Genomic DNA, 15,088 nt, shown 5'->3' with positions numbered 1-15,088 from the left:
AAAAAAAAAAAAAAAAAAAAAATAGACTTTATGGATTAATATAATCAGCTACCCACATAAACATATTTAACTTCTGTACATAAAAAATATCATCAGTAAAATTTTTTAAATCACAAACAAAAAAACAAATAGCTTACATAACCAGCATATTAGTCTGTTCTCACACAGCTATAAAGAACTACCCGAGACTGGGTAATTTATAAAGAAGAGACGTTTAATTGACTCACAGTTCCATATAGCTAGGGAATCCTAGGGAAATTTACAATCATGGCAGAAGGGGAAGCAAGCATGTCTTACATGGCGGCAGGTGAGAGAGAGTGTGAGCAAGCACAGGGGAACTCCCCTTTAAAAACCATCAGATCTCGAGAAACATATCTGCTATATCATGAGAACAGCATGGGGGAAACTGCCCCCATAATCCATTTACCTCTCTCCCTTGACATGCAGGGATTACAATTCAAGATCAGATTTGGGTGGGAACACAAAGCCTAACCATATCAGCCGGTTTCACCATTACTCTATAAAGAGCTCTTACAAATCAATAAAAAAGATTAATAAAAAAAAATCAAAACCTCAGTAAAAGTGGGCAAAGCATATGAACAGACAAGTCATTAAAGGTGAAATACAAAGGACTAATATATATATATTTATGTGTGTGTGTGTGTATATGACAGATATACATACGTATATATGTGACACGTATATATTTACATATATACACACACACATTTTTAAAACTTTCATCTCACAAATAATAAAACAGTGAACATGGAAACATACAATTCCTTCAGACAGTCCAATTGGCAAAATTTTTAATTCTAAACCTGTGTAATTGAAAGTGTAGGGAAATAGAAATTTTTAATTCTGAAACTATAATTGAAAGTGTAGGGAAATAGAAATTCTCATAAACTATTATTGCAACTACAAATGAGTATTACTTTTTCTAGTGGTATCCACAGTTTGACAATATATTATCAAACACTGTCAAAATGTGCATAAACTTTGACCCAGAAATCCTACCTCAAATAATTTGTTCTAAAACAATTGACAGGTTTATGAAAATATTTATGAATGGTTTTATCACAGTATTGTTTATAATAGAGACAAATTAGATAAACTCTTAATACCCAACAATAAAGATCTTCTTAACTGCATCTGGTGCTTCCATGTGATAGAAGATTATGCAACCATTGAAAATGACAATGGAGAAATGGTCACAGTAAACTACTTTAAAAGTTTTATACAGGATGATTCCTTTTTCGTAAATATATCCACCACTGGGTGTGTGTCTGTGTTCTGTAAATATAAGCACAAAACATTAATTCTGAATGCTGTAATTTAACATTCTCTTCTTCCTTCCTCTTCTCTTTACAATGTGTATTTTTCAAATTTTCAACAAAGAAAACAAAGAACTGTGTAATCAGATGAAAAAAGGGGATTTTTTTTTGTTAAATGTCATATCTCAACATTAATTCTTGACAACCCTTGTATTTACACGTGTCCCACTAAAGATATACCATTTTTATTTCTACCCTTTCCTTCATTTTTCTAGTTTCCTCATGTTACCAACTATTTCCTGTGTGCTTTCATCTTACCCTCAGTTCTGGCATCCAAAGACGCTATTATGGAGAGTGTGCCAGTAGGTGTGTCAGCAAAATGAATCAAATAACTAAAAGAGTTGACCTTGGATCCCTTTCTATGAACAGAGCATAAAAGGCAGGCTATTATATGAGATTTATAGGCAGGGCAAGATTTGAGGTGGAGAAAAGGGAGCTAAGAAGGATCAGAGCATCACCACTCACAACACACTCTTCTCTTTGCCCTTGGCTCCAGCTTTGGGGAAGGGGAAGGAGCAAGACAGGATCTCATTCTGTTGCCCAGGCTGGAGTGCATTGCAGTGGTGCCATGATAGCCTACTGCAACCTCAAACTCCTGGACATCCCTCTGCCTCAGCCTCCCAAGTAGCTAAGACTAAAGGCACACATCACCACATCAGGCTAATTTTTTTTATTTTTTGTAGACACAGGGTCTCACTGTGTTTCCCAGGATGGTCTGTAACTCCTGGGCTAAAGCGATCCTCCTGCGTCAGCCTCCTAAAGTGCTGGGATTACAGGCATGAGCCACCTTGCCTGGTCAGGAAGATAACTTTGAATGTGTCTGTGTATATACACATTTTGTGTACACAGGTATACATACATTCTATACATGCCTCTATCTATACATATGCTGACATACATATATATGTATGTATATGCACATTTTTATTTATATGTGTATATGTGTGTGTGCATGCATGCGTATGAATTTTATATGGAAAACCAAAATACCAAAGTGAAACGGAAAGGCTGAAAGCAGGAAGACTGGTTTACTTGGTGGCCAACTGATAGAAGATGAGCAGCAATGAGGGTGGGGCAGAACGAATGGGTGTGAAGGGTCTTCAAGAAACCAAATCATAGCTTTCTCTGCTTCTCCCTGATAGGATGGCTGCTCCCTCATCCCCAAGATCCCACTTTACATTCCCTCTATTCAAATGATCAGTCCTGAGTACCTGTCACTCAGTGGTCATTACAAATTCACAGGAGAGAGAACCTGATGCGTCTAGCTCAGCACAGTTGTCCACTTCTGGTCCAATCAACTGTGGCCAAGCTCAGGGTCACAGATCACAAATGTGGTTGCTGGGGTCCATCTGTTTGTGGGGTCATTTGACTACTGTCTGTCCTCGCCTCTAGACTATACTCTTCATGAGGGCAGGGACCTCACATTTGCTCAATACTGTCTGCAGCACCTTTTGAGGACACAGCTGGCCCTCAAAACCCACTTGTCAAAAGGATAAATGCACAAATAAATTAACAAATGAAGAGAATCATAGACAGGATAGAAGGCTAACTATTAAGTCATCCAACCCAGCCATCCATTCATTGTTCTGTTTAATTCATCACTAGAGCACCACCTTCAGCAGGATTGTCAGTTGCCTTCAATATGTCGATGAGGTTTTGTGGTCTAGCCTGAGTTTACAAGAATGATTTAAGTTACGAACTATGCTTATAATTCCAAACAACTGACTTCCAAACAAACTTTGGAAACCTAATTCATTAGTAACTTGAGAAATACCTACACCCCTCCAAACAAGACAATCAGTAGGAGAACTAGGCCAGAGAGAAAAGGTATTTGTCACAGGAAATTTGGCATATACGTTATACTTTTTCCATCTGATTATTTTAGTGTTCTTCCTATGAAATCCAATTTCCTTAGATGACCTCTGTTCATAGGAAACCATTTGGTTTAATCTGTGGGAGCCATAGCATATTTTTAACCATCTCCAAAGTCCAGCTCCCCCTCCACTGAGCATGCCTGATGCCCAAACAGATGTCTCATAACATTCAGCACACATGAGCTCACCACTGGCAAGTCTTTTGCACACAATCAGCCCACACCTCTTCTCACATCTCCCCGTCTACCCACAAACCTAAATTCAGAACTTGTAAGCAAGCTCAAACTCTTACCACAATACTAGAAAAGCAATAGGCAGACCTCCAATTTTGAATTTTCAATTTATTAATATTTTTAAAAATCGAATGACCTGAAAGTATGCAATACAAGGCATTAGCCAAACTAATTAGTATAAAGAAATATGCAAACTGGCTGCCCCACAAAAGAATTCAGATTAAAGTATCCAAGGAAAAGGTTTCAAAGGAATTCAAATTTTGATGGAGGCCGGGTGTAGTGGCTCATGCCTGTAATCCCAGCACTTTGGGAGGCCAAGGCAGTCAGATCACCTACGTTCAGGAGCTCAAAACCAGCCTGGCCAACATGGCAAAACCCTGTCTTTACTAAAAATACAAAAAAAAAAAAAAAAATTAGCTGGGTGTGGTGGTGCATGCCTATAATTCTAGCTACTTGGGAGGCTGAGGCAGGAGAATCGCTTGAACCCAAGAGGCAGAGGTTGCAGTGAGCCAAGATCATGCCACTGCACTCCAGCCTGGGTGACAGAGTGAGACTCTTACCTCAAAAAAAAAAATTGATGAAATTATAGAATATTATGGCTGGGAGGTCCTTGAACATCATCTAGCTGGTACAACTTTATTGTACTGATGAAGAAACTGAGGTCCATAGAGAGAAAGTGACTTGCCCCAGGTTTCACAATGAGTATGTTAGTGGCAGAATTAGAGGTAGAACTCTGCCTCCTAACTGCAACCCACAAACAGACCACAACCCCACCACCAGTGTCCTGTCTCTATAATCCTCGGACCATCAATGTCAGAAATTCAAACCTAGGGAAATCCAGAACCTGATCAACAAGATCTTTCATCATGACCTTTTCATCATAACCATTTCAGAATGTGTCACCTCCAATTTAAGTAAAGATTTTTCTTGAGGAACAATTTCCTTTGATAAAGCAATCAAAGTTAACCCAAAAAGTATTTTTAGAGGTAATGTTAACCTTTCAAGTGTGGAAGCCAAGGGGAATACATAGGATTCTTGCCTTCCATTATCCAAGAACCTAGGAGATGTCCAAGGAGACCACAGAGAGGTGACTGAGAAGCCGTAAACTCATAGCTGTGTTCATGGATCCTGGACCTCTGGAGAGCCTAAACCTGCAGGGGAAAATCAGAGCTTTCTCAGATGTCTTGCTGCACCTCAGACCTCTAGTGTATGAGCAGTATTTGCTGAGTGCCAACTTGAACTTGAACGTTAAGCTTTTTAGAGCAATACTAGGCTCCAGAGGAAAAGCCCTTGAGGCTGCCTCAGAGGTGCTCACCAACCAGTTAAGGAGCAATGTTTCTAATGGGAAACATTTAGAGAAGAGTGCCACATGGCAAATTATATTCTTCATTGGACAAATATCTGTGAAGGGCATAGGGTGGACCAAGCTGGACGTCCTGCAGTAAAAGAGTAGGACATCAATTGAAAGACGTAAGCACAGACCAGATCCCAAAGGGCTGCATATGCCAGTGGAGGTGTTTGGCTTTTATTTTAAAGGTGACGGGGAATCACTGAAGAATTTTGACATGGAGAGTGAATTGACCACACTTAGGTTCGGGAAGAATCACTTGGCTGTGTCAAGAGCTGATGGATTGTGGTCAGGTGCTACACTGTGTGATGCCATCTACAAGTGTTCCAAGAAATCACTTGCACTTTTAGTCTATATTCAGGAAAACAGTATAAAGAGGATGAGTTCCTGAGGCAAACAGAGCTGGGTTTTAATCCCACTCTGCCACTTACTGGCTGTGTAGTCTTGAGCAAGTTATTTAAATAGGTGTGAGACTTGAGTTTTCTTTCTGTACAGTGAAAATAATGATACTTAACTGACAGATTTTGATGATAAATAAAGAAGCTAATGTACCTGCACATTTTAAATTGTCCTCCCATCACCATTAGATACAGGCAAATCAAAATGGCAGTTTTAAGCCTAGGAGGAAAGCTGGCTAGCATCCTGCTAAGCCTACATTTAGCAGGAGATATTGTTGCATTTTCTTCTTAGAATCTCATCTCAGAATTTTGTTGCTAATGTGTGAAGATAGTGAGCATTCATCCCCGTAAATGAGGACACCAAGGTAAACTGAGGTCAAAGCCAAATCTTGGATCTGAATCAAACTACCCAAAACCAATACTGCAGAAAATAAAACTGGGTCACAAAGACCAGTGTTATGAAGTGAGAGTTCCAATCGTCCTAGCAACCTTTTAACCAAACACTGGTGCAGATTTGCTGGCCTACATTAACACTGAGAACATCTGGCCTTTCTATTATCCTCTTGCAAGCAAAAAACGATGTTGTATAAACTGATCTTTAGGCCAATTATATGGTCTAAGTGTTACCGTGTTTGTGTTGGCGCCTCTGACTCCAGGTTTTAAGAACTCATTGTAACCACACCCCTCTTATGAAGACTGTGGGTCTTACTGTATATTCCCCCAGGGATTTATTGATGCTGAGTCTGCACCTTTTTTTCAGGAAGATAAGTACGTGTAAATTCATCATCAATCAAATGTGTGTGCAGTACAGTGCACTGTGGGAGGTCCTATAAGAAATGAGTTACAGGACTTAGTGGCAACAGGACAGAAGAGACCTAAGAGAGCAGGCTCTAGGGACTGCTTTGTTTTTCCCTACAATTTTGCTACTTTTTTCCTATGTACCAATTTTATTATAGAAGCCAGGTGTGGAGTGTAGAAGCTCTAGTCTGCAGCTCACTCAGAAAGCACTGAACTAGGATTTGAACACCTGATACCACCTCCAGTTGACCTTTCTACCATAGACAGGGTCATGATTACGTCTGCACATCCCCACCTGCAGAGAGACGGAGTTAGACTCAACTTCATTTGCTAAACACAATGCATGTGCCAGGCACTGTTCCAAGCCCTTCATAACACTGGCTAAGGGAGTCCTCCTAAAACCTGTAAGTGGCAGGTCTTATAATTACCCCCACCTCACATCACACTGTGGGGTGTCCCACAGTGAGGGCAAGGCAGAAGCTATGAGCTTGCCCCGTCCACTCTGGCTGCTTGATGAGAGCTCTGGGCTTTTGTGCTCAGATCTCAAAGACTAGGTTGAGGGGGGAGGGGGGCATGGCGCTGTAATGAGCCACAGTGCAATGCTCTGTGGTAGGTGACCCATGGGTGTACCCCTGGGGTGTTACTAACCAGAGGAAGGAGAACTCTTTGCCTTCCCCATCACCATTTTACCCCACCCCACCTGTCCCTCTGCTGCTCAGGCCAAGACACCATGGCAGCAGCTTGAAGTGCTGACCTCAGGAGGTCTTCCTCCCCACCTCACTCCCCCACCAGCCCCCACTGCCCTCTTTCATCCCATCTTCAGCTGACAGATGTGAGAGACCATCTTTTAGTCTGTGGATGCTTTCACACCTTTTTGGAAACACCTGGGAATCCTAACATGGATTATGAACAGAGGTATTGGCAGAAGAAGGCTGGGAGCTTCTGATTTTGTCTCTGGACACAACAGCCTCTGGTAAAAATAGTAGAGTGACTTATTCAGTGGAAGAGAATAACTACATAAACTTCTGGATTAATTAATTAGCCTCTCCTCTGCCCAACCCGGTGGCCAGCTCTAGAGGAGATCTGAAGCCAGATGGGTATTCAACCCCAGGCACCAGCAACTCCTTCCCTAGGATGAAGGTTTTCCATCATCTTTAAAGGACATGAATCTCTTGAGCTTCTCAGTCTCACTTAGCATGTCTAGGAACGAAGGGCAGAACAGATAGCACAGTAAATCCCAGCTCAAAACTGTCGTCACAGGAATTCATCACAGATGGTAATCATTAGGGCCCTCAAATCTTAAAGGAAAGCTTTATCCAGAATCATAAATAAACTGTAACCAAGGCTTAGGTTTATAAAGCTATTAAAGAGGGCAGCTTGAACAGCCGGGAATGTACAGTACTGAGTTACAAAATCAGCATCATGCCTAAGAGGCTGGACATAAACCAGGAGCTCTGGGCAGTACAGCAAGAAGGGGGGATCTTCTTTATGCAGTTAGTGGACCCCCAGTCAGAGCCTCCCCTGCTTAGCCCCTGGTTTAATCTCATGTAATGCTAGCTCAGAGAAGCGGGGTGCTGGCATCTAAACATGGCATTGCAATTCATAAACCAATTGCAGTCCCATCAAGCTGGGCCCTTCCTCACCAAGATTCCCTCTAGCTAATGCTATGTCCTGGGAAGTAATTTTCAGTTTATTCTAAGGTCCCCTACCCCCTACTTTTCCTAAGTGGCTCAAATAACTTCATTTTTATCGAGAGTCCCCGTACCATAGAGAACACCCTGTGAGGCTGTGAGTTGCGGAGCAGCAAAGCGCAAAACAAGGCTGTAGCCTTCCCAAAGTTTCTCATCTGGACAGGGAGGCAAGGCATTTACAGATGAAATAACTGTAGTATGCAGGCTCAAATGTGTGGTGTAGAGAACTAGAGAACTCAAGGAAGCAAAGGGCAAGTGGAGGCTGGAGTCGCTGTGGGGAAAATGTGTGGAGGAAAAGGGACATGATTTATGACTTGAAGGGGGCACGGGGCTGTGCACAGGGAGGGAAGGTTTTCTCAGTCCCACAGCCTCCCACCAGCATGCGGCCTGTCCCTGCTGCGGCTCGTCCCGAGCCAAGTCTCTGACGATGCGCTCTCATTTTCCTCTTGTCCTGGAGCTAATTTAAGCAACAGTTGTCCCCCAAAGTCCACACCTCACCATCTTCATTCCCATTCAGGCTTGTCCCTAAAAGGCCTGGAAAGGGAAACTCTGTGCTTTCTGGAGATGTCTCATTCAGGCTGGACACCACAGGATAGCATCCATCCTGGAGCATGTGGCCAGGAACAATTTCACACCCCAGTTCCAGGCTCAGCATAGAGGGCAGCCTCAGAGAGGTGCGGCCCCACCCTGGCCCCCGTGGAGAGCGATTCTGTAGGCATCCAGACATGCCAGAGAGAGAACAGTAAGATGACCCACAGGCATGGGAAGTGAGGGGGGCCAGGAGCCTGCAGGGGGGTGGGTACCCAACCAGGCAAGTGGCCAAGTGAAGAGAGCTTATACCAGCATGGAAAAGGTGAGCAGGAGAGCCCTGTCTCCCCTCCCTTGCAGAGCTGAGTGTTGCACAGAGGCTCCTGAGTGCCAGTTGAGACTAGGGGGTGTCTGGTGGAGGACAGAGAAAGCATGGCTGTGACTCTGGAGAGCAGAGCAGAGACACTATAGGGGACACAGGGCTACTTAAGGCTGGCTTTGGATGCTGCCTTTCAGGAGGTTGCTGTAAAGGATTCCAGGGTCTTCTCTGCATTGTTCAGTTGAGTACCCAAGAAGGGTAGGCAAAAAGCAGAATTCAGTGTAGATGTCCGCTTGGCAATAAAATGTCCCCAGGTTGTATTTCTTAAGGTACATAGATTGTCAATTCCTGTGATGACTAAAGGTACCTGCACAGGTGCAGCTGCATGTGGAAGAGGGAATCCCACAGCCAGAACAAGGGCAGGATAAACTGTTTATTATTTACTGGCACTTTGGAGAAGGCAAGGCATGGATAGGGAAGCTGTATTGATCACATCAGTAGAGACAGCTGCCTCCTTCATTCATTACCCACGATAAGCAGTTGAGGGGGCACAGGCAAGGTAAATGCATCAGGACCTCTGAGGCCCACCTCTATTGGCCACATCCATGACAACTCCAATCACAGATTCTAGCTACATCTTTGAATCACCATATAGGAGAAGCTCATGGTCTTAACCTTCTGCCATTTCCAGGCATGTAATTGAAATATCAAAATAAATCACTTTTGTTTATGAAATATGAGGACCCCTTCCAGAAGGCAAAGTAGCAGCAGGAAGAATAATTCTAGAGTCTATTTTGGGTTAGAATCACCAGTCCCACCTCTTCCTAGTTGTATGGCCTTGAAAAAGTTAACTTTGCTTTTCTGAACCTGTTTTCTCATCCATACAATGGAACAGTTAATAATTCCCGGTTAGCAGGGCAACATGTTAGATTCAACCTGATGACCTCTGTACACAGCACCCAGTTAAGTCAGCTTCCTTCCCTTTCTCCAACTTGAGATAGTTGGACTCCAGGAAAAGATGAATTTTAGCCATTTTGCTACACAGTCCAGGAAAAGGAAGCGAGGAGCCCACTTGTCCTCAGGCTCTACTAGGTGCCACTAGAGAGTTGTCACCAAGAGGGGCCTGCTTTCCACATACTCCTTGCAAGCCTCCCACCACACACCACAGGCCCTGATGTGAGGCCGTCTGCTCATGTTTCCTTCTCTCTTATTGTCTTCTAGGGGCGCTGCATCAACTTCACCAGGGTCAAGAATAACCAGCCAACCAAGTACCCACTCAACAACGCCTACCACACCTCCTCACCGCCCCCTGCCCCCATCTACACGCCCCCACCCCCTGCACCCCACTGCCCTCCCCCGGCCCCCAGTGCCCCCACCCCTCCCATCCCATCCCCACCTTCCAACCTTCCCCCTCCTCCCCAGGCTCCACCTCCCAACAGGGCACCTCCTCCCTCCCGCCCTCCTCCAAGGCCTTCTGTCTAGAGCCCAAAGTTCCCACTCTGGGCTCTCTCAGAAACTTCGGGAGGTGCTAGAACAAGTCTTTCCAGTTAGAGGAGAGGAGTGGTGATAAATCCCACTGACTTTCACACATTCTAAAAATTGGTTGGCAATGCCAGTCTAATGACCATCATGATCAGCAGAAAGAAACAGATATTTTAAGTGGCCAGAAAGCAAATGATGAGGCAACTACAGTCACCTTTATAGCCAACCATCTATCACTTCTAGAAGGTTCCAGAGACAGTGAAACTGCAAGATGCTCTCAACAGGACTGTGTCTCATGGAGACCAGCAAGAAAATCATTTATCTGAGGGTGAAATGCAGCATTGGATAAGAAATACATTGCTGTGTTTCTAAAATGCTGCCTTCCCGCCTCTCCTCCACCTCCATCCCTGGACCCTGGACCCTTGACCTGGGAGCCAAAGGACCCTCACCCCTGTGTACCACCCAGGAAGGAGGAAACCTTTGCCTACAACTTTGGAAATACTGGGGTCCCTGGTGCGGTAAGAAACTCAATATCAGACGGGTATGCAAAAGGACGTTCTCCTGGGATTTGCAGGTATCTAAAAATATATGCCATCTTTTCCTTGCAAAGTCTTCCAGTTTCCAAGTGAGAAAGGGAGCAGGTGTTTACTGATGGAAAAGGTATGTTGCTATGTTGATGTGTAAGTGAAATCAATTGTGTGCAATTGACAGGCGTATTTATGGGAGCATCAGCCAGTTTCTAAAACCCACAGGCCATCAGCAGCTAGAGGTGGCTGGCTTTGGCCAGACGTGGTCCCTAGATCAACAGACAATGCTACTGTCGAAGAGCAACCTGTGAATGGTTCATGTCAAAAATCAGGTTTGGCTTCAGTTTAAATCATTTGAGGTATGCAGTTTATCCTGTTTTCCAGAGATAAACATGAGATGATCTTTCCAAAATAGCATCATTAGAAACTGTCACATGGTATCACTAGTTTTGTTTTGTTTTTTCTTGGTAAAGTTGTGCACCAGAGACTTCTGGGTAGAGCTGAGAGACAATGGTCCTGACATAATAAGGAAATAATCCCTAGGTTCTTTGATTAACCCCCATAAGGCATGTGTGTGTACACAAACATATTTCTCTTTGGCTTTTCAACATAGAATATCAGTTGTTAACCAAGGGGAAATACATCAGATGTGCAACATGGAGATGCTCTGCCTGAAATTCCTACCACGCCTGGGCTCACCTTGTTTCTCCAGGTCTTTCTAGATCTGTTTAATCAATAAGCCCCATAATCACTTACTAAACATTGGGCTTCATTACCCAGGACTAAAAACAGAGATCATTGTTGTGGGCCTCCTGCATCAGCCTGTTCAAAATTATCTCCTTCTCCAGCCTTCCACAAGTCCCAAAATTCCTGTCCCAAGCCCCCCAAATTCTCACATCATTTCTAGAACAAAACAGAATATAAAATAAATGTAAATATAGTGGCTTGGGATGTGGTCTCCAAAGATCCTTCAAGAATACATCAACCCAGCTTAATTCTCTCACTTTACTTAGAACAGAGATGTAAGGGCCTGGGATGCATTTATTTTATCAATACCAATTTTTGTGTCCATGGCAGACATTGCTAATCAATCACAGCACTATTTCCTATTAAGCCCAGTGATTTCTTCACAATCCTCCTCAAATTACAACTCCAGAGAGGCACCACTCAACAGTTAGTTGGACCCAACAGTCAGATGAGAGAAATGAACCCTACTTGTTTTATCTATCTTAGAAAGCAAAAACAAACAGGAGTTTCCAGGGAGAATGGGAAAGCCAGGGGGCATAAAAGGTACAGTCAGGGGAAAACAGATCTAGGCAGAGTGCCTTAGTCAGGGACCACTGGCACTGAATCTGCAGTGCCAACGCCAAACTGACACATCTCCAAGTGTACCTCCAACCCTAACCTTCTCCCACAGCTGCCTGCAACAGAGTCTCCCAGCCTTCTCAGAGAGCTAAAACCAGATTTCTAGACTCATGAAAGCAACCTCCCAGCCTCTCCCCAACCCTGCCGCATTGTCTATTTTTAGAACACTAGGCTTCTTCTTTAGTGTAGTTCCTCATAAGCAGGGGCCAGGATATCTCAGCCACCTACAGTGACATTGCTGGGCCCCTTGAAAACCATTCCATAGAAGAATGGGTTCCCCAGGCTCACAGTGTAGAGATGTTGAGCCCATCACAGCTGTTTTGACTGCTGGCAGTCTAAAACAGTCCACCCACCCCACGCCACTGCCACATGATTCCGGCGGCCATTCAAAAGTTCACGCCAAGATACTGACGTTGCTGAGCAACAAGATGGTGAGCATCAGTGGGAATGCACCATTCAGGATCTCAACAGTGCATCAGTCATATGCCCAGTGCAGTTACAAGATGTTGTTTTTGCAAAGTGTTTTGATGGAATAGGGAACTGCAAATGTATGATGATTTTGAAAAGGCTTAGGAAGATTTGTTCTTAAAACTGACTCAGTGTGTCATCCGCAGTTATTTAGAATTACAGTTAAGAAGGAGAAACTTCTATAGGCTGTATGAAAAAGGTGTTTTCTTCATAGTGGGCTATTACAGGCAGGAAAATTTTTTAACTGGTTTACAAAATCCATCAATACTTGTGTCATTCCCTGTAAAAGGCAGGAGACATATGATTGTGATCAGAAAACTGCACAAAATTATTTTTTTTTCAGCCCCCATGTTATTGTCCTTATGAACTTTTTTTAATTAAAGCCAAATTTTTGTTGTATATATTTGTATTCCATGTGTTAGATGGAAGCATTTCCTATCCAGTGTGAATAAAAGAACAGTTGTAGTAAATTATTATAAAGCCGATGATATTTCATGGCAGGTTATTCTACCAAGCTGTGCTTGTTGGTTTTTCCCATGACTGTATTGCTTTTATAAATGTACAAATAGTTACTGAAATGACGAGACCCTTGTTTGCACAGCATTAATAAGAACCTTGGTAAGAGCCATAGTCTCTGTTGACAAGCAAGAAGCTTGGTGCACCCTCCAGTAAGACACAAGATGTCTCTTTTACCAAAGTCATGAACAGAGCTGGTGGATTAATTAACAGTCTTGGGTATCTGGCCATGGGTAACCTCATTGTAACTATTATTAGAATGGGCAGAGATGATCTTGAAGTGTCACGTACACCAAAGTCCAAACACTATGTCAGATGGGGGTAAAATCCATTAAAGAACTGGAAAAAAATAATTATAAGACGACAAGCAAATATTTCAGCCCAATGTCAGAACAAAAAATTAATGCTGTGTAAAATGGGTTGAATTAGTTTGCAAACTATATAAAGATATATGCAGTAAAGAGTCTGTTAATGCACATCCTGTGGGAATGGAGTGTTCTAGTCAATTGCCTTTTCTAGTTATCTGAGCTCTCCTATATTATCATACTCAGATAAACAAATTAAAAGAATTAGAATATGGTTTTAAATACACTTAACATTAAACTATTCTAACTCTTTCTTCTTTCTGTGATAATTCAGAAGATAGTTATGGATCTTCAATGCCTCTGAGTCCTTGTTATAAAAAATCAGTTATCACTATACCATGCTACAGGAGACTGGGCAAAACCTGTACAATGACAACCCTGGAAGTTGCTTTTTTAAAAAAAAATAATAAATTTCTAAAATCAACTCTTTTTTCTGGTTATTTGTCTGTTTGTTATAAAAATAAAGTCCAACATATTCAAGTGCTCAATATCCTGATCATAATACAGTGGTTGCCGTGCTATACATCACATTTCCCAAATGATTTCTTGCCTTCCACTAAACTCTATATTGTCTGGATTACTGTCATTTCTTCTTTAGTAAGTATTTTTTATTTCTCAGAACAAACTTTAAGTTAAAAGTGTAATCCATGCTAAGGGAAAATAAATACAAAGTGGAAACAGGAAAAATGTACCGCATCAGTTAGGACTGTGTCTGACTAACGTAGCAGAAAGGCAACTAGAATTGACTGCACTCACAAGGAGTCCAGAGATTTGCAGCAACCCAAGAACCAGGCAGTGTTGTGGGCAGTGCTGCAGTAAATACCCTTCTAAGTATATCTCAGAATCTTTGCATTGCTTCTGCATTTCTGAGAGAAGTCACTTTATCCCTCCTAGCAGTTTTAATTCAGCTCCTCCATTTTAATTTTTTATAGTTAGAACAGCATCTCCTTCTAGTTCCTGAATGTATTTCTTTGTAAGATCTCATTAAGCCTTGAATACATCTTAATTGGAACAAAACCATCCACAAACAGAAAGTCATGCCACAAGTTTTTCTAAGTTTTCATTAGTATTTGCTTTTTAATAGATTTGGGCACATACCCGTCTTAAAATTATATCTTTAATAAGTATGTTTTGGGGGTGGGTTTTGAGACAGGATCTTGCTGTGTCATCCAGGCTGGAGTGCAGTGATGCAATCATGGCTCAATGCTGCCTCAAACTCCTGGGCTCAAGCAGTTCTCCCACTTCACCTTCCCAAGTAGCGAGGCCTATAGGCATATGCCACCACACGTAATTTTTGGTTTTTTTGTTTTGTTTGTATGTTTGTTTGTTTGTTTGTTTTTAGAGATAGGGTCTCACTGTGTTGCCCAGGCTGGTCTCAAACTCCTGGCCTCGAGTGATCCTCCTGCCTCAGCCTCCCAATAGTAAATGGCTTTGAGATAATGGGTTAGAAATTTGAAAAGAAAAAAGAAAAGCTAGACCCCTACCTCACTCCTTACACAAAAATAAATTCCAGCTGAATTTAAGTGTAACAGATAAAACTAGGAAACTACTAGAAACAGGAAAAAAAGTTTTCTGTATGGTATAAAGAGTGTTAAAGTTCTACATATTGTTTGCGTAATCAATCAATTTTCACATGAAATTGCTTGAAATACCCTGAGTAGTACTCCAGTGCATTAAGTTGAATAAACAAAGGAACCATTAATAACAGGAATAAGATCATTTATCAGGTGCTAACTGTGAACATGAATTTGAGATCCACAGTTGTTCACTAATCCGTCTTCAGATAAATCTGTTTTGTGGAGTATCACTTAGGTATAAAACAATCAGAATAACACTTTG

At 42.4% G+C, this 15,088-nt stretch overlaps 1 protein-coding gene across 1 annotated transcript in view; it reads left to right on the top strand.

The window, feature by feature from the left end:
- ANTXR1 (ANTXR cell adhesion molecule 1) overlaps positions 1 to 13,673 on the top strand; it is a 270,413-nt gene extending 256,740 nt beyond the window's left edge. The window contains exon 18 of the mRNA XM_017522085.2: positions 9,748 to 13,673. Coding sequence (XP_017377574.1) covers positions 9,748 to 10,008 — 261 coding nt within the window. The 3' untranslated portion in view covers positions 10,009 to 13,673. The remainder of the gene's footprint in view (positions 1 to 9,747) is intronic.
- The last annotated feature ends 1,415 nt before the right edge of the window (positions 13,674 to 15,088 follow it).

The sequence above is a fragment of the Cebus imitator genome, unplaced genomic scaffold (assembly GCF_001604975.1).
Source record: "Cebus imitator isolate Cc_AM_T3 unplaced genomic scaffold, Cebus_imitator-1.0 Scaffold23, whole genome shotgun sequence".
Taxonomy (NCBI): Eukaryota; Metazoa; Chordata; class Mammalia; order Primates; family Cebidae; genus Cebus; species Cebus imitator.
This window is presented reverse-complemented; position numbering and strand designations above follow the sequence as displayed.